This window comes from Balaenoptera borealis, assembly GCF_965194805.1.
Source record: "Balaenoptera borealis genome assembly, chromosome: 20".
NCBI classification, from domain to species: domain Eukaryota; kingdom Metazoa; phylum Chordata; class Mammalia; order Artiodactyla; family Balaenopteridae; genus Balaenoptera; species Balaenoptera borealis.
Genome location: NC_138879.1, coordinates 12937812 through 12965641, shown reverse-complemented (window position 1 = coordinate 12965641; position 27830 = coordinate 12937812). Strand labels below are relative to the sequence as shown.

Below are 27830 nucleotides of genomic sequence, written 5' to 3'. Positions count from 1 at the left end.
TTCCGTCTACCATTGGCGGCAGAGGCCGTAAATTCCCGGGAGGGGCGGGTGGGGAAAGGCCTGGAGGCGGAGACGAAAGCGAGATGGACGGGCAGCCAGCCAGTGAGCGCGCTCAGCCACCCTAGCAACTGTGGCCAGCCAATGGCTGGGCGGAGCGGGGCTGAGAGCTGTCAGGCATCAGGGGCCGCGGGGCCAGCAGCCCTCCAAGGACTGCGGGGCCAGCGCGGCGCTGGGCTTCTCTGCCGCCGCATCTGAGCTGTCCCGCAGGCTGGGCATGGGCGCAGGCGCCGGTGCGGCACGATGAGCACCGGGGGCAGCCCGGTCCGCGCCTATGATTTCCTGCTCAAGTTCCTGCTGGTGGGCGACAGCGACGTGGGCAAGGGCGAGATCCTGGCGAGCCTGCAGGACGGTGCGGCCGAGTCCCCGTACGGCCACCCCGCGGGTGAGCACCGGGCCGGGAAGGAGTGGGGGTGGAGCGCTCGGGGACCTGGCAGGAGAGGGGCGCAGGTCCGGGAGCGAGGCCGGGGAGGATAGTGGAGGAGAGGGGGGGAACGCGCGGGGGCTGAGGAGGAGAGGGGACGCGGGCCCGGGGAGCGGAGCCGAAGAGGGGAGCAAGAGAGGCCAGGGAGGCCGGGGAGGCGCGGGGTTCCGGAGGGGAGCGCTCGGCGGGCCAGGGGAGCGCTCGGCTGGCCAGGGGAGCGGGGGGCGCGGGGCCTGGGAGGGAAAACGAGGTCGCGGAGGCGCGGGGAGGAGAGGCGGTGGAGCGCGCGGGGACCGGGGAAGAGAGGGGACGCGGACCCGGGGAAAGGAGCGCTGGGCTCAGGGACGTCCAGGCTCTGCCTGGATCCCGCCCGCACTATGCGGGCAGCCCCGGCTGCACCCCCTCCCCAACCCCGGACGTGGGGGACCCAGGCAGCTCATGGGGGTGGGGCTGGGACCGGTGCACGCAGAGCGTGCGGCGGGAGCGAGCGGCTGGATAGGGCGCTGGGGTCCTCCCGATCTGGGGGTGACGGCTAGGCGGAGGCGAGCGTGCCGCCATGCAGCCCGGGTTTGGGGAGAAGGGTTTGCAGGGCTGCTCCGGGGTGCCCCGCAGGGAGGCCGCACTTGTGCGCGACTAGTTTGGAAAGCACGCGTGGAGGGTGCGGCGCTGGCGCGAGGGGACAGGAGCGTGGGATCGGAGCGCAGCGGGTGCAGGCTCCCAGGTGGTGGCTCTGCTCGTGGGTCGGATGGAAGGGGAGGGAGAGAAGGCGCAGAGGACAAGTCTCGAGGCTTCTCCAGGGTGACGTGTAGAGGGGCTCCTTGCGCTGATAGACAAGCCTGGGAGGGCAAGGAACCCAAGTGACCCTAGGGAGCGTGACCTGGGGCGCAGGAAGGGAAGCACCGACAGAGAGTGCAGGAGAGTGGGTCCCAGGGTGAGGGGAGGCCAGAGCCCCCAGAGGGCAGCTGGCAGGGGGTCCCCGAAGTTTGTGGTTTGAAAGCGGCAGCCCCTGAGAGGGGGTGGACATTAGGAGGAAAAGAAGAGGGGTGGATAGGAAAGTGCGTGGGCAGGAACTTGGGCCAGGAGGTGGGAGGACAGCCAGGTGTCCTGCGGTCCCACAGGTCTTTACCCACCACAGGCTGCTTGGATGGTGCAGAATGAGTGGCTGTGTAAGGAGACCTTTGAGCTGTCATCTCAGGGGCGGGAGCCACATTTCCAACACAGACGCTGCTGCTCCTGGGCTTGCAGTCTGGTTCCTGGGGAGCCGAAAAGGGCAGCCCAGGGACTGGAGTCTTAATGTTCAAGCCAGCCTGGGGGTGCTTCCTGTCCTGATCAGGCAGGGTAGGATTGAGAAGACAGTGGGTGGCAAACTGAGTTGGGGAAGGTTTGAGATGGGGGGCATGAGCTGATGGTGAAAACCTGGATCCATCCTCACGCTGCAGTGCACAGTAAGATTCATCCCCAGTCCTATGAAAATGCAGATTCTGATTCTAGAACCATGTTGTCCAAGATGATGCCATTAACCACATGTGTGGCTTTTTACATTTAAAGCACACGTAGTTAAAATGAAATACAACTAAAAGTGTGCATTAGCCACATTTTAAGTGCTGGACAGCCACTTGTGAGACGGCAGAGTTCTGCTGGACAGCGCAGTACTGGGTTTCAACTGGGGGTGGGAGGTGGGGGCTGTGTCTGTTTCCTTCACGGCTGTGTCCTCTGCGCCTGGGACTCAGTGAATGGATGGGCCAGAGGTGGAGTAACAAAACATTCAGCAAATAAAGCCCTGTGTATGTTTGGGGGAACAGGCTGTGGAATGTTTTCTGTTCTGTAGTAGGTGAACAGTGCGGGGGCAAATAGGAGGAATGTGGACAAATATTTATAAAAGGAGGTCCTTCTGGCTGGTGGGAACAGAGGCTTGGTGCTTCTGCTTCATTACTTTCATTCTATGTGCTGAACCAAGACTGCTAACAACTAGTTAGCACTTTCTTCTCAAGGTTTTTCCTTGACACAGAGGGAGGATTTAGGCTAAAAAGACACTTTCCACGAAAGGTTTTGTTGTCAGCTTGGCTTGAGACACTGCAGAAAAGACCCGATATGATAGATGTGCCCTATGTGGGTTTTTGGTTTATGGAAAGATTCTTCTTGGATTAAGAAAAGAGATTATGAAAAATTGTAAGAAATTGGAATAATCATCATTATTCTTTTAAAGATACGTTTCACTTTGAAACAATGTGGGTGCTTCTGGCAGGAAAGGTGAGGGCATTTCAGTCTCACAACCCATCCCCCTCTACCCGCCACCTGAGTTTTCGGCCTGTGCTGTTATGTTCACGTTGCCCAGGTTCCTAACACCCAATTCTGTATCATAGCTACAGTGCCCACAATTGCTCAGTGTTAATTCAACATTTTAGAGAACTCTGTGCTCACCAGTAGTCCTTTTATTTTGCTGTCTGTCTAATTAGCTAATTTCATTTTCAGTCATTTTTCAGGAAGGGCTCGTGAGTATCACCTGAGCATTTTCATGTCTGACGGTGTCTGTCCACTGACTCTATCTTTGAACAGTATCTTGGTTGGGTGTAATATTCTTAGCTTCTGTTTTCTTTCCCTCAACCCTTTGTAAGCATTGCTCCACAACCCTCTGCCATTGGATGTGGGGAAGCCTGAAGTCAGCTGATTTTTTTTCCCATGTAGGTGATTTGCATTTTCTTCATGAATTTCTGACGGATTCCTTCTTTTTGCTTCATTTCATGAGCTTAACCAGACCATGTCTCAGAGCTGAATGCTTCATTTTGAACTCCTGGTACACTGAGTACTCTTTCTATTTGCAGATTTCTTTTTTAATTTTAGGGAAATTTATTTTATGTCCTTAAAACATCTTCTGTTCCATTTATTGGTGTTTCTATTTCAGGGACACCAGTTATATTAGTTTCCTGTGGCTGCTGGACAAATTGCCACAAACTTAATGTCTTGAAACAACACAAATTTATTCTCTTCCAGTTCTGGGGGTCGGTTGTCAACACAGTCTCATAGGCTAAAATCAAGGTCGGCAGGCCTGCGTTCCTTTCTGGACGTGCTAGGAGTGAGTCTGTTTTCCTGCCTTTTCCAGCTTCTAGAATCCGCCTGTGTCTCTTGGCTTGTGGGTCCTCCCCCACCTTCAGAGCCAGCAGTGGGGGTGGGGGGCCTTTCTCGCATCTCATCATTCTGATGTAGACTCTCTGCCTCCTGCTCCACTTTTAAGAACCCTTGCGATCACACTGGGGCCGCTGGATGATCCAGGATAATCTCTGTCATTTAAGGTCACCTGACTAGCAAACTTTGTTTTTTTTGAATTTTTGAATTTTATTTTATTTATTTTTTTATACAGCAGGTTCTTACTACTTATCTATTTTATACATATTAGTGTATATATGTCAATCCCAATCTCCCAATTCATCCCTGACTAGCAAACTTAATTCCCCTTTGCCATGTAACCTAACATATCCACAAATTCTGGGGATTAGGACACAGATCTCTTTGGTGGGCCATTATTCTGCCTACTACACTGATTATTCTTATGTTGGGCTGTTTTTATCTGTCCTCCTTTTTTTTTTTTTTTTTTTTTTTTAAAGACTCCTAGTGTTTTGTTTTTTGTTTTTTTTTTTAAAGAATTTCACTTTTATTTATTTATTTATTTATTTATTTTGGCTGTGTTGGGTCTTCGTTTCTTCATCGCGGTGCTCGGGCCTCTCACTATCGCGGCCTCTCCTATTGTGGAGCACAGGCTCCAGACGCGCAGGCTCAGTAGTTGTGGCACACGGGCCTAGTTGCTCCGCAGCATGTGGGATCTTCCCAGACCAGGGCTCGAACCCGTGTCCCCTGCATTGGCAGGCAGATTCTCTGCCACTGTGCCACCAGGGAAGCCCTTTATCTGTCCTCCATTCATGTCTTCTAAGTGCCTTGTTCTTTTTGTCTTTCTCTCTGCATTTCTGTGGTACTCTCAAGGCTTTCCTATTTATTGGTAATTTTTATTTTAGCAAACTTTCTAGCTGTTCTAACTTATTTGTTAATTCAGTATTGATGTCCTTTTGGTGTCTAATTTTTCCTTACTTTTACAATTTTCCTTTTTTTCAATTTTTAAAGAATTCTTTAAAAATTCATTTGATTAAAAACTCTCCTTTGAACTCTTATTTTACCAACAGCATGTTTTTATTAGGTTGTTCCATTGCATGAAGTAACTGGGATGAATTTCCTTCTGCTCCTGGGGTCATATTTCCTTTTAAGTTAGGTTCTATTTCTTTTCCCTTCCTTTTTAAACTTTTTATGGAAGTATGATTTACATATAGGTAAGTGTACCTATTGTAATTGCATAGCTCAGTGAATTTTCACAAAGCTAACACGCCCATGCAACCAGCACCCAGGAAGCACAACACCAACAGGCCCCTGGGCCCCCAGCCCTCCCCCAGCCATGACACCCCGCAGCTTCACCGCTGGCCTGGCTTCTGACAACATGGGCCACTTTTGTCTCATTCATTCTGTGTAGAAGTGAGAGCTGTAATGTGACTGCTTCTCTTGCTCCTGTTGTGTGAGACTCTTCTGGGTTGTGTATGGCTGTGGAAGGTTTATGATATCCCTGGTGTGAACGTACTGCGATCTGTTTATTTACCCATCATGCTGGGGTTGGCATTTCTGTGGTTTCCAGTTTCTGGCTGTTGTGATTAGTCCTGGAGTGAACATTCCCACTGTGCGTCTTTAGAGTACAAAATATGCGTTTCTGTCAGAATAGACCTAAACCTGGGGTTACTGAGTATTATGGTATGCATATGTTTAACTTAAGAAGATACTCCAAAATTGTTTTCAGTTTACACTCTCACTGCAAAGATCGGGAGTCCTGTTTGCCCACATCCACACCAACATTTGGTTCTTGCTGTTTTGCATTCTAACCATTCTGGAAAGTATAGTGTAGTTGAATTTGCATTTTTCTGATGACTAATGAGATTGAACACCTTTGTCCATTTTTCATTAGGTTGAATTTATTTTACTGGTCAGTAGGAGTGTTTGAAAAATGTATACTGGCTGTGAATCCCTTGTCAGAAATACGTATTGTGAGTATCTACGCTCGTCTGTGTTGCCTTTCACTCCATTAATAGTACTTCTAAGAACAGAAGCCCTTCATTTTAACACAGTCAAAATAAATGATGGGTGTTCCTGGCAGGGACTCGGGGTGTGTTGAGCAAGTCTCTGCCTGTCCCAGGGTGGGGCTGTCCCCTGAGGCTCCACCGTCTTACCTCTGACGTTGGTGGCTGCCATCCCGCTGGGATGAGGGATGGGGGAGGGGTCAAGACACATTCTTTTCCAAGTAGATATGCAGTGGGAGACCCCCTTTCCCGGCATTGCTCTGTCACCCTTGTCGCGGCCCAGGGACCGCACAGCCTCCCACCTGCATGCTTTCTCCTTTGCAGGTGGGTCTGCCCAGTGCTTGCAGGTGGCGCTGCTGCATTTCCCTGTGTCTTGCTCACCCCCAGGCAGATCCGCCTGCACGTATTCTGTGCTCTGACAGAGTCTGGTGAGGCCTGGCTTCTCCAAGCTGGACTTTCTGTTTTCCTCTCGGCCTACTGTTGGAGGGAGGGGCCCTTGGGTTCCTGACCCTGTCCTGTAACCTGAGCTCCGGGAGGAGCAGGAGGGGGAGTGTGGGCTGCGCAGACCCCTTGCCGGGTGGCCCATTGCCCAGGGAGCTGTCCTCCCCTCCCATGGGTGACGTGCACACTCCTGGTCCTGCCGGGCCCCTGCTGGCCCTGGAGCCTCACTTCTGTCCGGTGGGTTGGTGCCCAGTCCCGCCTCCTCTCCCCTCGGAAGTCCTGCTCCAGGCAGAAGTGGAAAGAAGGCGTCATGGATGGACCTAGAGTCTGTCATACAGAGTGAAGTAAGTCAGAAAGAGAAAAACAAATACCGTATGCTAACGCATATATATATATGGAATCTAAAAAAAAAGGTACTGGTGAACCTAGTTGCAGGGCAGGAATAAAGATGTAGACATAGAGAATGGACTTGAGGACATGGGGTGGGAGGGGGAAGCTAGGGTGAAGTGAGAGTAGCATCGACGTATATACACTACTGAATGTAAAATAGTTAGCTAGTGGGAAGCAGCAGCATAGCACAGGGAGATCAGCTCGGTACTTTACGATGTAAAAAAGAAAAAAAAAAAAAGGAAGGAAAGAAGGCCTCAGCAGCTGGGCTCTGCCTTCTGTTAATCCTGGGTCTCCCCTGGGCTCCAGCTGGGGTGTTCCCGGCACCAGGTCCATACCCTTTCCTTCCCTGATTGCTGTTTCTACATTTTGCTCATTTCATTAGTGATGGGAGAGGGAAGTGGATCAAACTGACACCAAAGGCTGCAATCTCTCGCCTCCTAGTTTTTTTCCCAGCAGGAGACTCACTGTTTCTCCGACTACTCTCTTTTGGCTATTTCTCCAGCTTCCTTTTCCCAGCAGGAAGATCCCATCTTTCTTTCTCAGTTTCATTTTTGCCAAGAGATAAAAATAATAACTCCCACTTATTGAGAGTATAGAAGAATCATCTCATGAGATAGGTTATTTGTCCTTTCTCTTTGCCTTTGACAGTCTTTCCACCAGGAGATTCACGCACTCTCCCACTGCCTTCTAGATGCTGTAGGCAGCTTAAAGCTACTCTGCCAGTTTCCCTGGGCAACCACTTTAAGATTCAAAACACGATTTATAAAGTCATCACTTTCAAGTTTGAACTGAGAGTCGAGTCGTGTTTTATCCTACTTCTTCTTGGTGTAACTCCTTCACCTCCCTCGGTACCACTTGTGAGCACTCAATAAATTTAATGCATTGGGTTTTTAAAATTATGTCATAAATACTTCCATGTATTTGAAAATGATAAAATTGCATTTATATCAGATTTTCTCTTTAAAAGCCCTTGAATCAGCCCTACTTCCCCTGTGTCCTGTGGGGTCTCCTTTCTGCGGTGATGACAGCCCCTTTAGTCTCACCTCTAACCCCCGCAGCCCCCAGCCCAAGGAGAACCTGATTTCAGGTGACAGGCAGGGAGGGACTCAGAACCGGCCAGCCCAGGTTCCTCCCAGACAGAGACTCAGCTGCTGGGGCCAGAGGCCCACACACCACCCCTTGTGTCCTCTGTCACTGGCACAGGACACCTGAGTGGCTGCAGGGTGAGCACAGCCGGGCAGACACAGCCTCGAGGTCCTGCCTGGGTCCTGCCAGCCGCACCTGCTCACTCCTTGCTGGCCCAGGAGCTCAGGTTCGATGTGGCCGGTTGTGTGGGGTGAAGAGAAGCAGCAAGGCATGGGGAAGTGGCTGGTGTGTCACCAAGCATTTGCAGGCTGTGGGTTCACTTCACATTAAGAGATTGTTTTGAACCTTTGTTTCAAACTTTCCAGGCTTCTTTAGCTTAATTGGCTACAAAGAGTGAATTGTGTATAAGCAGAAGCAGAAGAGCTGCAGCACCAGAGGGGTTTGGACCTAAAAATATCCATTATGTAGATTTTGTCAGATCCACAAACAAGACAATTTAAAGGGGTCCTGATATAAGATAATAGCTTCAGTGACATCTTCAGGGTTTACCTTCTTCAGAAGTGGGCTTGCCTCCTTGGAGGCCTCAACCAAATTCCCCACTTGATCTGGGTTGCCTTCCCCCTCCTTCTCTCCAGGAGAAAGATTCCCTGTCCACCCACCCGTTTGCGGGGCCTCCAGGGGCTCCTGAAGCTGGTCTGACTGAACCACTCTGGCTTAAGATGCCTCCAGCATTTCATCAGTCTGCTAATATGAACAACTTGTCTTTTTAGGTGGTCTTATTTTTGTCACAGCATGCTTTGCCTTTTGGGGACTTTATAATGGTAATCAATTACATTTCTGAGAATTTGGCCCCATGGTTTGTATTTTCTCAAGTGGTTTTGGCATTCCAGGTCTTAACCTCTTTTTAACATGTTGCAAAGTCTAGAATCTGGTACCCAGGCCCCTGTCACCTTCAGGTTGCTGTGGGGACTTCTGACTTGAGTGCGACAGACCTGGGATTTTGATTAATGGGGCCTTACAGCGTGACTTGTTTTCTAAGACTTGGCGGGTAGAGAGAGAGATCGGCATGCTTCTAGAATCAAGAGATGGAAAACATCAGGGCCCCCAGTTTTTGAAGATACCTGTCCTGGCATCTGTGCTGTGCCCGGCAGCCGATCACAGCAGTTCTGGCCCTGGGACTCTGTGCCTGGCTTCTTAATCTTTCTCTGGATGCCGGCCTTTCCCACCCGAAACCACCTGCTGCTGGCCATCTCTTGGGAGATTGTGCCATAGCTGTGCCAAATAGCTTATGACAAAGCTGTTGGTGGAGAACCACACAGGCCATTTAACTGATCCTGGGGTTTCCTCAGCCAAAGTGACACTCAGGCTGTTTTTCTGTTTATATGAGTTGTGTATTCCAACCTCTTGAAGCTAATAATTAATGAATTACCTTCCCCTAAATGTGACTCAGCTGAGTTTACTCATGAATTTGAATCTTATGGTGACTCGTGACAGGACTGGCATTTTGTTTGATTAAAAATAAAAGCAAGAAAAGTTTACAGAGGTAGAATCGTAACTACACATATTAAAGTCTAGTTGACCCTGATATGTAAGGTTAAAAGTTATTATCTTAACAGGAAAAATAAATTGATAAGTGTGAAGAATATTAAATTCTCTCTCAGGTGGAGAAACTCCATCTGGAAGTAAAATCTAGAAGGTAGACCACTGCTGAGTGGCCATGGGCTTAAATAGTGTCCTGTTGGCCTGGTGTCTGAGAGGCAAAAGCCCACGTTGTCAGACCTGCGGGGGCCCTGAGCTTCTGTCTGGAGCACCATCTGGAGCACAGGGCAGTGGGAGGGGGCAGTGGGGGGAGGAGGTATGTTGCTGTTGATGGTGCATCATTTCCTAGGGCTGCTCTCACAACTATCACAAACTGGGGCGGCAGTGGGGGATGGCCTAAGACAACAGAAATGCACACTCTCCCCATCCTGGAGGTCAGAGGTCCGAAATCAAGGTGTCAGCAGGGCTGCACTCCCCCCACCCCCGCCAAGACTCCCGGGGAAGGTCTGTCCTTGAGCCTTCCAGCTCAGGTGTTGCTGGCACCCTTGCTGTCCCTTGGCTTGTGGCAGCATCACCTCAATCTCTGCTTCTCCCTGTTTGCCTCCAAATCCTTATCAAGATGGTCCTGGATGGGGGGCCACCCTCATTCAGTGTGACCTCAGCTTGATGACATCTGCAAAGACTCTATTTCCACAAAAGTTTCCATTCATAGGTTCCAGGTGGACATGGATTTCGGGGGACACTATTCAACCCAATACAGGTAGTGACACTCCCAATATGGGCAGTTTCCTTCTCCTGAGGAAGAGCTGGGACCCAGGCCCCAGTGGGAGCCCCTCTTCTCACAGCCTCAGTCCTGGAACCCCTCGCGCCTGTCGGCTCCTCGCCCCATTGGCTGGGCCCTGGGGCAGGAATGGCACCCCTGCCTTGCAGACCACCCATCTGTCCTCGACTCTGTGGTCTGCCCTTGAGAAGGTCGTGGAGTGGCTCCCACAGCGTGTGGGCTGGCTTCTGCACTCAGCACGAGCCTCTAAGATCCCTCTGTGTTGTGCACAATATCACCTTTTCTTCCTGCTGAGCGCGTGGACAGACCACAGCGGGCTGTCCAACCACCCCTGGAGGGATGTCTGGGTGCTTCCCAGTCTTCGGCAATCTGTGAGTAAAGCTGATATAAACAGTTGCATACGCGTTTTGTGTGAACTTGGTAAATATCTAGGAGTGGAATTGCTGGGTCATATGACGTGTATGTTTAACTTTATTAGAAGCTGCCAAACTGGGGACTTCCCTGGTGGTCCAGTGGGTAAGACTCTGTGTTCCCAATGCAGGGGGCCCAGGTTCAATACCTGGTCAAGAACTAGATCCTGCATGCATGCTGCAACTAAAGATGTCCGCATCCCACAACTAAAGATCCTGCATGCCGCAGCTAAGAGCTGTCGCAGCCTAAATTAATAAATAAATAAATATTAAAAAAAAGAAAAAAGAAGCTGCCAAACTGTTTCCAAATTGACCCGACCATTTTTCATTCCCACCAGCAGCCTATGAGGGGTACAGTTGTTCTGTGTCCTCACCAGCACTTGGTATTGTCAGTATTTTTTTATTTTGTGTTTCTCAATATTAGCCGTTTTAATAGGTGTGCAGTGATCTCTCATTGTAATTTTAATTTGCATTTCCTAACAACTAACGAGGTTGAACATCTTTTCCTGCTCATTTGCCATCTACGTGGTATTCTCTTTGGTGAGTGTCTTTCAACTCTTTTGCCCATTAAAATTTTTTTAAGTTGTTTGTTTTCTTATTATCTAGTCTTGAGGATGTTTAAATATACTCTAGATCCAAGTCCTTTATTAGAAATGTGTTTTGCAAATATTTTCTCCCAGTCTGTGGGTTTTCTTTCCATTAAGTATCTTTCAAAGAGCAGATGTTTTTAATTTTGAAGAAGTCCAATTTATCAATTTATTCTTTTATAGACCATGTTTTTGGTGTTGTATATAAGAAATCATTGCCGAACACTTTGCCTAAGGTTACAAAGATTTTCTTTTGTGTTTTCTTAAAGAAGTTTTAGTTTTACATTTATGACTGTGACCCATTTTGAGTTAATTTCTTTTTTATTATTTAGTTATTTATTTATTTAGGCTGCTCTGGGTCTTAGTTGCGGCTTGCGGGATCTTTGCTGCGGCATGTGGGCTCTTAATTGCAGCATGCGAGCTCTTAGTTGTGGCACGCATGAGGGATCTAGTTCCCCAACCAGGGATCGAACCTGGGTCCCCTGCATTGGGAGCACGGAGTTTTACCCACTGGACCACCAGGGAAGTCCCTGAGTTAATTTCTTATATAACATGAGGTATGGACTGAGGTTCACTACTTTTGCGTAGGGATGCCCAGCTGTTACAGCACCATTTGTTACAAGTGTATGCTTTCTCTATTGCACTGATTTGTAACCTTTGTCAAAAATCACTTGGCCAGGGACTTCCCTGGTGGTCCAGTGGTAAAGAATCCGCCTTCCAATGCAGGGGACGCAGGTTCAATCCCTGGTCAGGGAACTAGGATCCCACATGCCACAGGGCAACTAGGCCCGCACACCACAGCTACTGAGCTCGCGCGCCTCAACTAGAGAGGCTGTGTGCCACAAACTGCAGAGCCCACGCTCTCTAGGACCCGCGCCACAACTACAGAGCCCACCCGCCCTTGAGCCTGCGCACCACAACTAGAGAAGAGAAAAACCACATGCCACAACTAGGGAGAAGCCCTCACGCTGCAACAAAGAGCCCACATACCACAACTAAAGATCCTGCATGCCGCAATGAAGACCCCATGTGCCGCAACTAAGATCCGACACAGCCAAAAATAAATAAGTAAATAAATAATAAATAATAAATCTTTAAAAAAACAACAACAAAAATCAATTGGCCATATTTGTGTGGCTTTATTTCTCATCTCAGTTCTGTTCCATTTTTCTGTTGTGTATTTTTATGCCATAATCACACTGTCTTGACTACTTTAAATATGTAGTAAGTCTTGAAATTGGGTAGTGTGAGTCCTCCAACTTTGTTCCTTTTGTTCAAAAATTTTTTTTTTAATTTATTTAATTTATTTATTTATTTTTGGCTTCGTTGCTGCGCACAGGCTTTCTCTAGTTGCAGTGAGCGGGGGCTACTCTTCGTCATGGTGCGTGGGCTTCTCATTGCGGTGGCTTCTCTTGTTGCGGAGCATGGGCTCTAGGCGCATGGGCTTCAGTAGTTGTGGCTCGCGGGCTTAGTTGCTCTGCGGCATGTGGGATCTTTCAGGACCAGGGCTCGAACCCGTGTCCCCTGCACTGGCAGGCGGATTCTTAACCACTGCGCCACCAGGGAAGCCCTCAAAATTGTTTTGACTATTCTAATTCCTTTAACTTTCCATGCAAAATTTAGCTTTGGGAATTCCCTGGCAGTCCAGTGGTTAGGAATCTGTGCTTTCACTGCAGAGGGTGCGGGTTCAATCCCTGGTTGAGCAACTAAGATCCCGCAAGCCGCAAGGTGGGCCCAAAATTTTTTTTTAATAAATAAATAATAAAATTTAGCTTTGTCCATTTCTAGCCCCCCCGCCCCGAAAAATCCTGCTAGGGTCTTTGAGACTGAATCCGTGGATCCATTTGGGGAGAACTGCCATCTTAACTATACTGGGTCTATCAATCCATGAACACAGTATTTCTCTCCACTTATTTAGATCTTCTTCGATTTATTTTACTAGTGGTTTATAGCTTTTAGCATACAGATCTTGCATAGGTGTCTGTCTAGCCTCTCACCCTCTCTGACATTTAGTGTCCTGAGACCACAGTTACTGAATATAAAATGAGGTCCCTGCATCTTTCGGGCTAATAGAGAAGGTGGCATGGGCTCTCCAAGCTCAGGGCAGCTCATCCGAAACTGTCCTCCAGAGCATGGACAGGTGGCCTGGTTTGCCGTCCAGCTTTGGGACAGTTGCTCGGCTGGTCGTGATCACAACCAGTGACGAGAGCCTCCGTGTGTGGTTCCAGTGAGGTCCTTTCCTTCCCCTGACACACAGCAGGTGGTCTCAGCCTCTGCTGCTCCCAAGGGATGAAAGTAGGAGATTGAATCAGCAGGGGCTTGGGCTCCTTCTGAAGACATGTGGCACCTCCTTGGTTGGATGTATTCGCACAGGGGTGCTACTGAAAATAAAGCTCTGCTTCCCTGACACAGCTCACCTGGGGGCTGACCACCCAAGTGAGCAGAGCTGCCTGGACTGGAGGTGGTAGATGGCAGAGCCTGCAGGGCCCCCACTGTGGGACAGGCAGGAAAAAGGGGTGCTGATATCAGAAAACTGCACTTTAAAATCAAAGATGCACCCCCACTTTTTTTTTAAATTTGGTTGCGCTGGGTCTTAGTTGTGGCTTGTGGGCTCCTTAGTTGCGGCTCGCCAGCTCCTTTGTTGTGGCATGCGAACTCTTAGTTGTAGCATGTGGGATCTACTTCCCTGACCAGTGATTGAACCTGGGCCCCCTGCATTGGGAGCACAGAGTCTTAACCACTGTGCCACCAGGGAAGTCCCGCCGCCCTTTTTTTTTTCATGGAGGGTGGCAATGCTTTCCCTGGCAGTGTCACCCAGACTGTTGGGCTGTCCAAAGTAGGGCGGGGGGAGGCCCCTCCTGGCCTGACCGCTGAACCCTATTGCTGGCCTTGATCTCGGGTGGCCTCAGCCTGCAACGGCTTGAAGCAGGATTTCGGTTCCCGGCCAGAGATTGAGGTCGGGCGGTGGCAGTGAGAGCCCTGAATCCTGGCGACCAGACCACCAGGGACCAATGGACAGTGACAAGGCCCTGACCCGTCGCTGTGTAGAAATGAGTTTCCACATAGAGACGGAAAGTAGTGAGGCAAGTAAAGTGTTCATTAGGAGGAAAAATAGTACGGTACATGTGGATAGACACACGGGCGGACTCAGAGAGAGAGTTGCGCCGTTGTGGTAGTTTGAATCACTTTTATGGGGCATTTCTTCCAGGTTTCCTTTGGCAATCATCTTGCTTTGCCTGGTTCTGAATCTATATTTGGTTTATCTCAGGGTCCTCGCACGTGTGTGTGCGCATCTCTTAGCCAACATGGATTCTAGTGAAGAGGTCTATGGGTAGTTGACATCACTTACTATGGGGTGGCGCCCCCTCCCTTTTTGACCCCAAGGAGCCTTTCTGTGCATGTGTAGTCGGGGAGGTCTCCTTGATTTCAAGAATGAGGAATATGTGGTCTTTTATCTCTTATCTGGGCAGGGCCCAGCCTCCTCCATCATCCTGCTTTTATGGAGTTTCTGTCCACAGGGGAGAAACTGTTCAGCCTGGGGCCCATCTATCTCCTGCCTCAGCCTGAGTCCAGGTTCAGGGTGACCTCGAGACCTGGCAGGGGCAGCCCTGCAATTTGAAGGGACTGGGACCCTCTGAGGTGTCGGGGCTCTGGAAAGAGGGGACTATCATCTGGCCACACCCGAGCGATGGTTAGGGAAGGCTCTGGGTTACTCCCCAGTTTCACTCATGGGGGATGATGTGCCGGGTCCCGCCGGTATCTGGTTGGTGGGGCTTGTCCTTGCTGTGGGATTTCACAGGGTACCTGGACGCAGCAGCTCAGCACAGACACAGGCCGTTAGGGAACAAGGCAGGCATGACAGTGGTCCTGTCCCTGCCAGGGAGGGTGTGGGAGGGTTTAGCCCCCAGAGTGGGGAGTGAGCGGCTCAGGCAGCTAAGAGCTGGGAGCTGTGTGGGTGACCTGGGGCAGCCAGGCCACGAGGAGCCTGGAAGCACCTGGGTCACACCGCTTTGCTAATTCACAGAGAAAAACCAGGAAGGAGAAACATGCAGGGAACATACTTTCCTTTTCAAAAAGGAGTGGGGTAGATTCTGAAGAGGAGGGGGACTGGTGCTGATTTCAGTAACTGCTCTCTGTGTGGGATTCTCATATGATGAACACACTTCAAATGCCCATTTAAAACATGACTTGCAGGACTTGCCTGGGGGTCCAGTCGTTAAGATTCTGCGCTTCGCACCGCTTCCATCCCTGGTCAGGGAACTAAGATTCCACATGCCACGCAGACAAAAAAAAAAAAAAAAAAAAATGCATGACTCACTTTTAGAACCATTTAGAAACGGGAGGCAGCCCCGAAGGGGCAGGCTCTGGGCCTTGGCCATGGGTGAAGCTTGGGCCTGTACCTCAGCCCTGGGGTCTCCCTGCTTCTCCCATCCTGAGCCCCATTATGCAGCCCTCCTGCCCCCTCGGTCCTGCGAGGCACCCCAACATCTCCCAGCAAAGTGCCCTTCTGATTGGGGAAGCCAGGCCAGAGTCAGTCTCTGGATAGGACATATGTATATACATTCTTTTGAGGTGAAATTCACATAGTATAAAATTAATCACGTTAAAGTGAACAATTCAGTGGTATTTGGTACATTCACGACCCTGTAACTTTCTCATTTCAGAACATTTTTCTCACCCGCCAAATGGAAACCTGGACCCTCCCCCGCCCCTGGCAGCCAGCACCCTGCTTTCTGATACTTTAATTCAACATAAGACACATTCTCAAAAGTCAGGTCCTCATGATGAATATGTTTGTCAATGATACTTAACCAGTATTTACATGTTTGCGTCCTCTTGCTCGAGGAGATAGAATTCGGCAGGTGCTGGATGAGCTGAAATAGATTATTTACACATCACACAGCCTCAAAGTGTAGGGAGTGTCTTGGCATTTGACATTTGCTGTTTTTCAGGCTAAAATTATCTCTCTTCTTGTCTCTGTTGTCCTGACTCACTCAGTGAACATTCCGACAGGCTTTGTTCTAGGAGCTTTTGTGTATTTTTATTTTATTTTGATGGACAGACTTCTTGGTGAATTAGCTCAGTGCAGCGAATGTGCGTTACACCTTTTGACCCTAACACTGACACCAGTACTGTCAAAAACATGAAGTAACAGAGAAGAGGAAATACAGTAAATAGGAACAGAGCAAACACATAACAGGAGGAACATAAAAGAAAACAGTTCAATAAATAAGTGTATGAAAAAAGAGACTCTTCTCCCAATGGGACTTCGAACCTGGCGTGAATGGGTGGAATTTGGGGGCTTCTCTGTGGCAGGTACAGGTGAGACAGAGGGTTTATGTCCTGGGACCCAAAGGCCTGGGGAAGAATGGAGCTTGTGCTGAGTTGAGGCCACTGCTGGCGGCAGGTACCAGACATGAGCTGTCAGGGAAACTGAGGCACGGGGAGAGGGAGGAAGCCGCTGGTCGTCAGGACTGGGATTTGATCCCACGCACCACAGAGCTTCTCCCTGCAGGGTCTTCACAGTGCTACGTGGGGGACCTGTGGGGTCCCCAGGGGGCTAGCCCATCTCCGTTCCCATTTTCCACCCTACAGATCAAATGGGGGGTGGGGGTGGGCAGTGTTTTTTCAAGCTTTATCTCCCACCCCCGGACCTCCCCTGCTCTGCCCTGTCCCCAATTCAAAGGAGGTGCCTTCCATGGGAGTGCACAGCTGAACAGATGGAGGGAAGTAGGCCGGGTTGCAGCTCTAAAGGATACTAACACTGATGGAGACGGAGTGGGCCTGGGTCTCCAAAGCACACGCGGCTCTGGGAGGATGCCTCAGGGTCCCGGGCGTCAGGGTCAGTGTGCCGAGGGCAGGTGACCCGGCAGGGCTGTCCTGGTGGGAACAACCACCAGAGTCAGTTCAGTTTGGGTCCTGAATGTTAATAGTTAGATCATTATCATTGAGTTAGATTTTCTTTTATTTTTATTTTTTGGCCGTACTACGCGGCTTGCACAATCTTAGTTCCCTGACCAGGGATTGAACCCACGCCCTCGGCAGTGAAAGGGCAGAGCCCTAACCACTGGACCACCAGGGAATTCCTGTAGATTTTCTTTTAAATACATGTTCACTATTAGTGAAATTCTGGGGTGTGGGAGGCATTGTGCTCTGCTTTGGGAAGATGTTAAAATATATCTTCCGCAGCTTTTCCAGGATTTGTGTGTCAGGTTTCCTCTGTCCCTCTCTCCAGTCACTGTGCTACATGGGTTTTCTGTCAGGGCATTTTTTGGTGCAAACAAAAAAGTCAACTCAAAGAAGCTTAAGCAAAAAGGAGTTTGTGGCCTTATGTAACTGACAGGTTGAGGGGTGGGCCTGGTTTCAGGCTAGATCCTGAGGATGAGCCATTCTGGACTCTCTCCACTGTTCCTTCTCCCCAGAGCTGCTCCCCACGTACGCCCCATCCCTGATTCTTCTGTGTGAAGGTTAATTTCCACCTGGGGAGGAAGCATGTGCATCGTGGATGTTCATTAATTTATGGAGAACTGTAGATGTGATCAATAGTTTCAATTTGTTTAGATATCATTATCTTAGTAGGAGTAGGTGATACACAGTGTGAAAGGCAAGAAACTATCACTTTATAAGTTACATAAAGTGTAATCAAAACTGCCAAAAAATGGAGAAACTATTTTTAAGTAGACAGTCCTAAAACATAATCATTCCTAAAGAGTTCACCTAAAAGCTCTTATCTCGTTTACATTTAATTTGCTTGAAAGTTTCATCACATCAGGTTATTTTTCTTGTTGACAAATTTTGTGACAGGAATTATACGATCTTATTTGATTTCTGGTAAACCTACATACAAAGTAGTATATACTTAATGTTGATGACTTTAAAGGTATGTGTATATTGGGACTTCCCTGGTGGTCCAGTGGCTAAGATTTTGCACTTCCACTGCAGTGGGGCGAGTTCAGTCCCTTGTCGGGGACCTAAGATCCCGCATGTCGCGTGGCGTGGCCAAAAAAAAAAAAAAAGATATGTCTTTATAATTAAACCAATAAACTCAAACTTGTTTTCATTCATTAAAAATTAACCCTAGATCATGTGATCCTGAAGTTCATTTGGGTTCATTTCTTTTATATTTCTGAGTATTTGTATAAGTGCTTATTATCCTTTAAGCCAATTAAATAGAGCTCTTTTATAAATTAATTTTGGCAATGCCACACGTCTACAACACACACATTTACAGATACATACAAACACACAGACACAAACAGAGACCCCAGTTCCCATTCCAGAGTTTCAACCATGAATCAGGTACAATAATGTAAAACACGTAAGTTACAAAAGATGTTGGATTCAAATTGGGTTTCTTGCAGATGGAACAAATCAAGGTCACCTGTTTAGATGGCTAAATCCTTTTTACTAATATTTATGGAAAAGACATTTAAGATGTGTATTGCCCTTGACAAATCAAGTTCCAAATTACCTATCCCTCTTTTGTTTTTTCCTTTGGATAAGAGTTACCTTCCTGAGGGACTTACCTGGTGGTCCAGTGGTAAAAAAATCTGCCTTCCAATGCAGGGGAAACAGGTTCAATCCCTGGTCGGCGAACTAAGATCTCACATGATGTGGGGCAACTAAGCCCACACACCACAACTAGAGAGAAGCCCACGCCACAACGACGAGCCTGTGCACCGCAGCGAGATCCCACCTGCCCCAGTGAAGATCCCACGTGCCGCAACTAAGACCCAATGCAGCCAAAAACAAATTAAATTAAATTAATATTAAAAAAAAAAACAAAAGAGTTACTTTCCTGAAATCTGCATTAAAGAAGATGGCCTGGATAAGAGCTCCAGGAGAAGACTGGATAGAACATTTGTATCTCAAAGGCAGAGGAGGAAAAACGCAAGTTCTCCTAGGAGGATTTTCTTTCTTCCCTTAAAGCCAGATTTTTTTTTTTTACTTACGGCCTCTTAAGATAAATAGGGTAGATTATGGGAGTGGTAAAAGGATTGGTGGGCCTTGGGCTGTTTCTGAAGCCACACCTTTGGTCCTGTAAACACTAGAGTTCTAAAACAAGGACAGCTGTTTTTAATTCCTCAGATAATTGGGTGGCCACCTAAAGGATATCAAAGTACCGACATACTCATCCACCTATGTGGGAATGTTTTTCTTTCCTTCATTTAGCTTAGAGGAGAAGGCCAAAAAAAAATTTTTTTTCCTATCAGGCTCTGAATATCAGCTATGGTCACAGGTGTAGACAGACCTGTGGCCTCCCATCTTAGTAATCCATTTACAAAACCTTTTGAGGATCTTCCCTGGGTTTAAGAAATTCTTTCACTATGGCCCTCAGTTCAACCTTTGACCCCAAGAGGCTCACCTATAACCTCAGGTGGTCCCATTTCTAAAGATAACCATTTAGGGACTTCCCTGGTGGCACAGTGGTTAAGAATCTGCCTGCCAATGCAGGGGACATGGGTTTGAGCCCTGGTCCGGGAAGATCCCACATGCCATGGAGCAACTAAGCTCGTGTGCCACAACTACTGAAGCCTGCGTGCCTAGAGCCCGTGCTCCGCAGCAAGAGAAGCCACTGCAATGAGAAGCCCACGCACCGCAACAAAGAGTAGCCCCAGCTCGCCACAACTAGAGAAAGCCCGCGCCCAGCAACAAAGACCCAATGCAGCCAAAAAATACATAAATGAATAAAAATTTAAAAAAGAAAAAAAAGGAGGATGGAATGGTAGTTATGGCAGTTTTATAGTCTTTTATTGTAGGTACTTTTTATATGATCAATCTTTCATTAGCCTTCAACAACAAATCCTTAAATGAGGCTATTTTGGAATTTTGAAGCCTTTTGGGGCTTTTGCATACCAATTAAAATAGGTACAATAGTTTAAGATGAGAGCTTTCCAATTTAGGAGTCTTTCCAATTCAAAGGATCCAAGAAGCTAGCCCTACAAATATTTAGGAGTCTTTCCAATTCAAAGGATCCAAGAAGATAGCCCTACAAATAATTTCTGCTGCTAATCCAATTTTAGAAAAAAGAAAAGCTCTTACCACTCTTGTTTCCAGTAGACCCTGTGGGCAGGGGTCCAGGAGATTGACTGACATGGTAAGAAATTACCCTCTGCTGGCTTCTTCTGACTGTTCACGGAAAAATCAGTTTGGAATACCAAAAAAGAATCCAGCTTGGTCATTTCAGGGCGGGATTTCCTTTTTTGGGGTGGGGGGGGTGGTTTCCTTTGATTCCCAGTTAGGTAAGCACTTGCAAGCATCAGGTCTATATAAACCCAGCTGGTATCACCATAGGTGGCTGTCCATTCAGGAGCTGTTTGACCTTTGAAGCACAATTTCCCATTATCAACTTGGTTGCCTAATTCAGAGAAAAGATATGATCTGAACAACTTTCTGAGGACAGTATGGTTGTGGGTGCTGCTTCTGAGTCAAGCTCTCCAAGGAATTACGCTAGGGTCGGTTCGGCTCTTTCACATGTCTTGGTTTCTCCCTCTGACAGTCTAAAACTGCTGTGGGTGCTTGGAGCACTAGATGATCAGCCTTTATCTCCTGCGTCCCTGGAAGAGCAGCATTTACTTAATTGTTGTAGTGGGATCTGCTGTAGTACTGCTACACATCTGGAAGATTGATCCCCAGATACTTCCACTAGGTTCTCAGTCACCTGAGGACACCTTGTGGCCGGAAGGAGCAGGTGTTCCTTGTTCTTGAGGCTGAGCAAGCTCTCTTGTTTCACTGGCAAACCATTTGCTCAGACCATATATCAACTTGTTGTTTTTTTTTGTTTTGTTTGTTTTTAATTTAAGCCAAATTTAACAAAACTCCAGCCACCTATGTTTCCCGGGGCCTCCTGCCTAGATCCCCCTAGGACCCTGCCAAGGAAATGCATTGGTGCCCCTTAAGACTCCAAGTCTTAAGTACAAAAAAGCTTGAATAAAATTTGTAGGATCATCACTTAAATAATGAGATCTGGCTATCAGGAGAACTCACCGGAACACCTGAGGAGTTCCAAGAAGCAGGTGGGGCTCAAAGGGCTAGTACTGAGCACCAGTTTAGAGTAGACCCCAGGTATCCTTTGGTGGGCGTCTCTGATATCCTGCCGACTACGCCATGCATATTGATGAAAAAATTAATCAATAGTTGGTCTAAGAAAGGAATGGAAAATTTTATTTGCACCAACCTGAGGATTATAACCTGGCAGACAGTCTTTCAGAAAGCTCTGAAAACTGTCAGAGGTCAAAGTACAGTTATAGACGTTTTTGAGACAAAAGGATATAGATCAAATGACATATTGATAGTTTATACCATCCAGGTCTGCTCCTCCAAAGCAAAACTGGGTCATCGTGACCCCTTACAACATTAGGAAGGAAGGTTATCTCCTGAGGAGTTATCAAGTGCTGAGCAGGTCATCCTGACGGTTTACAAAATTAAGAAGGAATGTTGTCTCCTAAGGAGGTCTGGTCAATGCAGATGCACACACAATACACATTAAAAGGGAGCGAGGAGGCCCGTAAGGGCAGAAAAACTTATTATGTTTAAGTTTTTCTTGTCTTGCCATAAAACATGAATTTTATTTCATCACCCCTGTGCACACACGTTCACACGTTTTGTCTTTGCATAGCTGAGATAATACTTCATACCTAATTTCATATTCTACACGTTTTTACTTTACATTCTTAGTGTGATAACTTGAGGGAAACTATCTCCGTGTTTTAGCCCTGAGTCCAGTGGAGACAAGGGTGTGTGAGTGGGCTGCCCACAGCCACTCGGCAAACCCGGGGCCAGCAGGCCATGCGTGGGGCCAGCTGCTGAACGGTTCAGGGGGCTCCTGCTTGCCCACCCTTTGGGCAGCGGCGGGGGCCTGGGCGCTGAGCTGGAGGCAGTGGTGGTGAGGGAGGAGTGGAGGGAGGTTGGAGGCCCCGCTCCACAGAGCAAGTGGGCAAGGCCGGTGGGCGAGGGGAGGGTCTGAGCAGGGCCCAGCCCAGCCGTCTCTGTGAGCCCTGGATCTGCACCGGCGGGAAGTCCTTTCTCCCCCAGCGTGAGAGAGTTTATCTGCACCTTTTACCTGAGCCTAACTGCGGAAGTGCTTTGCATTAAGCCACCCTGACCCTCTTTCACAGGCATCGACTACAAGACCACCACCATCCTGCTGGACGGCCGGCGGGTGAAGCTGCAGCTCTGGTGAGTCAGGGGTCCTGCCCGGCCCCTGAGCACAGGGCGGGTCTGTCCAGGCCCTCGGGGGCTCTGGTACCACCTGTGGGAATATCCACTGCTTCAGCCCCAGCCTGACCCAGTGCCCCCCGAGGGGATGAGATCTGTGTGGGCCTTGGAGTCTGTCCAGAGCATGTGGACGTGCTTCTGCTTCTGCCTCTCTAGTGCCCAGAGGGGCTGTGTGTCGTGACCAAGATCAACAGGACGGAGGGTGGAGGGTGGGAGGGCAAGAGGTCAGGGTGTCGCCTAGCTCTGGACTGGGTCTCTTTCTTGGTCCCCACTCCAGGCAGCCCTGGCTCTGAGACTCTGGTCACACCGCTGCCCCTCCAGTTCTGGGGGTGGGGGACTAGGGTTTTCCTGCTGTGACTAATCCCTGAGTTGCCCCCAACCCATGTGGCTTTCCTGACCACTGTCACTAGCCCCTGTGTCATCCCCTCTCCTGGACCACCTGCATGGTCACTTGCATGGTTCCCTTCTCCCGCCTGCCCATGCCAGACCTCTCCCCAAGCCACAAGTGTCTGCAGTGGCCGGGAGCCCCTTCTCCCACCCCCATCTGCCCCTAATCAGGAGCAGTCAGCCCCCAAGTCTGGGCCAGGAAGCCTCTCTCCACGATGTCCCCTCAATGACCCTGTCCCTTCCCACTGCTGACTCTCAAGTCTCTTTTCCCTTCCTCCCTCCCGGGAGACCTCCTGAGGGCTCCCCTCTCAACCCAAACTTGTACGGGACTCAGAAAACTGTTGTAACAGCTGCTCCTTTCTCCTCGGCGTCTAAAACGAGGCCCCCTTGCCTGATCCTGGTGGTCCATCTTAGTAAATTCCCCCACACAGGGCAGAGTCGATCCCAGAAGTGCTATTCTTCTTTATCCTAGTTAATGCACCCCCGGGTCACTTCCTTGTATTGATGAACATAGGGATGCATCCACAGGGCTGACTTCACGTGACCTTCTATTTTTATTTATTTATTTTTTTGGCTGTGCCACATGGCTTGCGGGATCTTAGTTCCCTGACCAGGGACTGAAGCCACGCCCTTGGCAGTGAAAGCCAGTAGTCCTAACCACTGGACTGGCCAGGGGATTCCCATGATCTTTTAGAGTTAATTGGAAGTGGAGTGACCCCACCAAATCCTTTGGCCTATTTCTCCCCCAGTGTAGACACACATTCCTTACTACACAGCTTTATCTCCAAATTAAACAACTTTTTAAAAACTTAGACTTATTGAAATGTCAGAATTATTATGTTGAAACCCATCACTATTTTCTCTAGTTGACTTTTTAAATAATTAGAAAAGAGAATGAGCCCAAAAGGACATCCCAATGTCCAGATCTCTCCAGGGATAAAGTGCCCAATGTCTTGTTGGGGGCTCGGACTTTCTGTGGGATGGCCACCAACTGACAACTGTAAAATGCATTTGCTCTGGCTCCCAAGTTCAAAAACCTTGTTGTCGGGAAGCAGTGATTTCTTCTTACAGACCTCCAACATCTTTTCCAGGGATACGTCGGGTCAGGGAAGATTTTGTACCATATTCCGCTCCTACTCTCGGGGCGCACAGGTAAGACCCCTGAACCAGGAGGTCAAACTGACTTTGTTTTTCTTTTTTCTTTTTAATTAATTTATTTATTTTGGCTGCTCTGGCTCTTAGTTGCAGCACGCGGGCTTCTTAGATGTGGCATGCAGGCTTCTTAGTTGCAGCATGAGGGCTCTTAGTTGCGGCATGCATGTGGGATCTAGTTCCCTGACCAGGGATCGAACCCGGGGTGCTGCATTGGGAGCGCAGAGTCTTATCCACTGCGCCATCAGGGAAGTCCCTCAAACTGACTTTGAATAATGACTTTTGGAATGTTCTTTAATGGATACTTGGAGGACAAGGCAATTAGCTCACATACAAGTTGATGCCAGAGTCTAAAAGTGTGCCATGGACTGTTTGGTGGCTCCCAAGCCCTCAGCATCAGGGATGTGTGTGTGCATGTGTTACATTTGTATGTACGTGTGCATGAGCAGTGTGTAGGCACGTGTATCTACACGTGTGTGTACATAAATATGCAGGCATGTGGGCTGTGTGTGCGCCGTGTTCATGTGCGTGTGTGTCTGTACGTATGTGAGAGCCCTCCGTCCAGGTGGGTGGGCTCTGCAGTACCCCCGCATTCCATGTCCCTGGACCAGCTCATGAATGTGGGGAATTGAATTCCAGTCCCCAACTCACATTCACATTTGAGGGTTTATCAATGAGCTTATGAAATATCACTGGAAGTGATCATACAACTGCTACATTTGGCAGACAAATCAAAATAATATGTTTTGTGTTAACATAAGTAAACTGGCTATTTAGCTGGTTGTGAGTGTGTGCCTGAGTGGCTTGCATGCCAGCCAGACTGTCCACAAGTGACTGTGCCTCCCCCAGGGGGTGATCCTGGTCTACGACATCGCAAACCGCTGGTCCTTTGATGGCATCGACCGGTGGATTAAGGAGATCAATGAGGTATGGCATGGCCAGGGCTCTGTCCACATGGCCCTGTGAGGGGGGGCGGGCTGGGGCGGCCAGGGCACAAGGCTCCAGCCACAGGGAGGAGGACGCATCACCTCCCAGCACAGGATCGGGCCCTGCATGCAGTCAGGTAGGTTGACGGCTGGTGACCAGGCTGCTGCCTGCTGGCACCCTGACCGGCCCAGCTGCCAGTGGAGACGTGAAGCGGTCAGTCCCACCCACTGTGTGAGTGTCCTGGCGCGGCCGTAACAACTCACCACAAACTGTGTGGCTGAAAACAACAGAAACGTATTCTCTCAGTTTTGGAGGTCAGAGTCCAAAAGCGAGGTGTTGGCAGGGCCGCGATCCCTCCAAACACTCGAGAGGAGGATCCTTCCTGCCTCCTTCTTCCGGTGTTGCCGACAGTCCCTGGTCCTTGGCCTGTGGACGTGTCACTCTGTCTCTGCTCTACCATCACGTGGCTTCCTCCCTGTGTGTCCTATGTCCTCTCCGCTCCTTATAAGGACACAGTGACTGGATTTAGGGCCCACCCCAAGATCTCATCTTAATTAATTACATCTGCACAGACCCTATTTCCAAAAAAGGACACATTCTGAGGTTCTGGGTGGACACCATTCACCCCGGGACACCCATGGTACCAACAACAAAGCCTGCACGGGACCCACTTTCCTTGCCCTTCTGTCACCCTTTAGCACGCCCCGGGGGTCCCTAAAATCCTGGTGGGGAACCGCCTGCACCTGGCCTTCAAGCGGCAGGTCCCCACGGAACAGGCCCAGGCCTATGCGGAGCGCCTGGGTGTGACATTCTTCGAGGTCAGCCCGCTGTGCAATTTCAACATCACTGAGTCCTTTATGGAGCTGGCCAGGATCGTGCTGCTGCGGCATGGGATGGACCGGCTCTGGAGGCCAAGCAAGGGTAGGTGTCCGTCCAGCCCACCCTGCAGCCCCGCCAGCGCTCAGCCTCCCAGGACCCATTCCCCGGGCCACTGTCTCCATTCTCCTAAATCAGGGCTTCTGCCCCTCAGCACTCGTGCCATTTTGGGTGGAGTGTCCTCTGGTGGGGGCATTGTGTGTGCTGTGCGTGAGCTGCATCCCTGGTCTCCCTGCCCCCATTTGTGAAAACCACAAATACCTCCAGACTTTGCCGAATGTCCTGGGGAGTCAACATCGCCCCCAGTTGAGAAGCACTGTTCTGAACGTTATTTGTTAGGACCTTGATTCCAAAAGGAGACAAAGCCCTGGGGAGTCAAAATCGCCCCCAGTTGAGAAGCACTGTTCTGAACGTTATTTGTTAGGACCTTGATTCCAAAAGGAGCCAAAGCCCTGGGTCGTGTTTCTTCTGTCTGATCCTCCAGGGGTTGAGGGGTGTCCCGACTGCATCAGGGGTGAGATGCCGTTCCTCCTCCCAGCAGGCCCCTGGGAGCCCCTCTCTATCTGAGCAGGGACCCTGACTCACAGAACGAACGATGTAGGTGAAACATAAATGACAGCATTTGCTTTTCTGGTGTGTTCTCCAATACGTGTTTATAAAGCTGATAACACACGTTTTTGGTGTCAGCTACTCAGTTGGGGAAGCACGTCTCCTGAAGCCCTTGGTCTCCGACCCCAAAAGTTGGTCACATTAGTCCTGAGGAGACCTCACTGGCCATCGCTGGGTAGTCCACTCACCTCTCAGACCTAGAGGGAGAGATGGTGGGGGTCTCAAGTTTGGGGACAAACTGTATTTCAGGTGATGAAAGCAGGACCATCCATCTCCAATCACTGCACGTGGGCACACGGTGGGACATCTTGCCCCAGAGTCCCAGAGAGGAGGGCGGACAGGTGTGTGGCTGCCCCTGCGTTGGCCCCGTGCCCAGGACAACACAAGTGAAACAGGTTTTCTTTTCTTTCCCAAGTACTGAGCTTGCAGGAGCTGTGCTGCCGGGCAGTGGTGTCCTGCACGCCCGTGCACCTGGTGGACAGGCTGCCGCTGCCCACGGCCCTCAGGAGCCACCTCAAGTCCTTCTCGATGGCCAGCGGCCTGAATGCCAGGGTGATGCACGGCCGCCCCTGTTCCCTCACCACCAGCTCCGGCCACAAGAGGACCAGCCTCCGAAAAGCGAAGGCCGCCCACCTTCCCCAGAGCCCCCCAAGACACTGCACCAGAAACAGCTGCAAAGTCTCCTGAGGAGGGCGCGAGGCAGAGGAGTGGCACGGGTGGGAGGCAGGAGGCCGCTCTGGATGCAGACACCCGCCAATGTCACGGTGACCACGCGGCCCTGAGCAATGAAACTGCGGCCGGTACCCCGCTTACCTGACATGTCTGCGTGGACAGGCGTGGGGCTCTTGTTTCAGACATGTGTTTATAAAGGGATGCCCTTCTCTCGGTAACATGGAATTTTGAATGCTACTTATATCATGATTGCAGTGCAATTTTTTTCTTAAAATAACTGCTTTTTATAAGAATGGTGACATGCGTGTGATGAGTATAAATTCTAGAGAATGAAAAGCAAGGATAGAGAGAGAAATTAGAGTCTTTGACATTACGCAGGGCCTTTTTGTAAACCTCCTTTTTAATGTCAAAGCACTAATTTATAAAACGCCACAGATAAGTTAGAGTTTAGGCACAACAGATCTGTCCAGCTTGTGTATGAAACGGATTTGATCAAGTTTTTGCTATGTTATTTACTACGTTTTGGGATTAATAAGTGATTTATATGCATATTTTTCTGTAAATCTACATTTTTTTGTACAAGATGTTCCATGAATTATGAAGCTAAGGGAAGAAAATGCCAAAGATATCTCTAGTTACAGCGAACATAGCACAGCACGGTTACACCAGGTCCAGATCGGCAAGAAAATGTCACTCAAAGCCTGAAGTTTCAGCTAAGAGTGAAGTGAACACTGTTGTTTAAGAAAATGTTTCTCAACAATAAAAAGTATACTTGCTTCTTGGTAGAATTGTTGGCTGCTTCTTTCGAATTTTCCATTCGAAAGAATGGAAAATTGTATTTCCATTCAGTGGAGAAGTGTATTTCCATTGCCCTTTATTCCATTTGCTTTATCACCTGTTTCAGGCACCACAATCAGTGCTAGTGCCTGGTGTTGGCAACAAGGCTGTGTCCCTGTGCCATTGATTGAAAGGACGCCTTTTCCTGAAAAGAACACAGAGGCAGACAGTGGGGAATGACGGACCGGCCGTCCAGCAGGTGCCTGTCTGCGGAAATAGTGGGCGGTACTCTGGCCCCAGTGGACGGGTTGTCACCTCCCGGCAGCAGCATAAAGATCAGAGCTGACTCAGCCAAGACTCTGGGCAGGGTCTCCTTCCCGGTTCTACCAC

General features: G+C 49.2%; 1 protein-coding gene across 2 annotated transcripts; it reads left to right on the top strand.

The window, feature by feature from the left end:
• Positions 1 to 64: 64 nt before the first annotated feature.
• RAB40B (RAB40B, member RAS oncogene family) lies at positions 65 to 27445 on the top strand. 2 transcript variants are annotated; one of them, XM_082374274.1, is made up of 7 exons: positions 65 to 442; positions 21941 to 22001; positions 23519 to 23579; positions 24429 to 24506; positions 25205 to 25427; positions 26241 to 26289; positions 26407 to 27445. In XM_082374274.1, the coding sequence occupies exons 1-7, from the start codon at positions 301 to 303 to the stop codon at positions 26771 to 26773; spliced, it is 981 nt and encodes a 326-aa protein (XP_082230400.1). In that variant the 5' UTR covers positions 65 to 300; the 3' UTR covers positions 26774 to 27445. The 2 variants fall into 2 exon arrangements, with proteins under 2 accessions (XP_082230400.1, XP_082230401.1); XM_082374275.1 differs by lacking the exon at positions 26241 to 26289 and having other exon boundaries at positions 69 to 442.
• Positions 27446 to 27830: the final 385 nt, after the last annotated feature.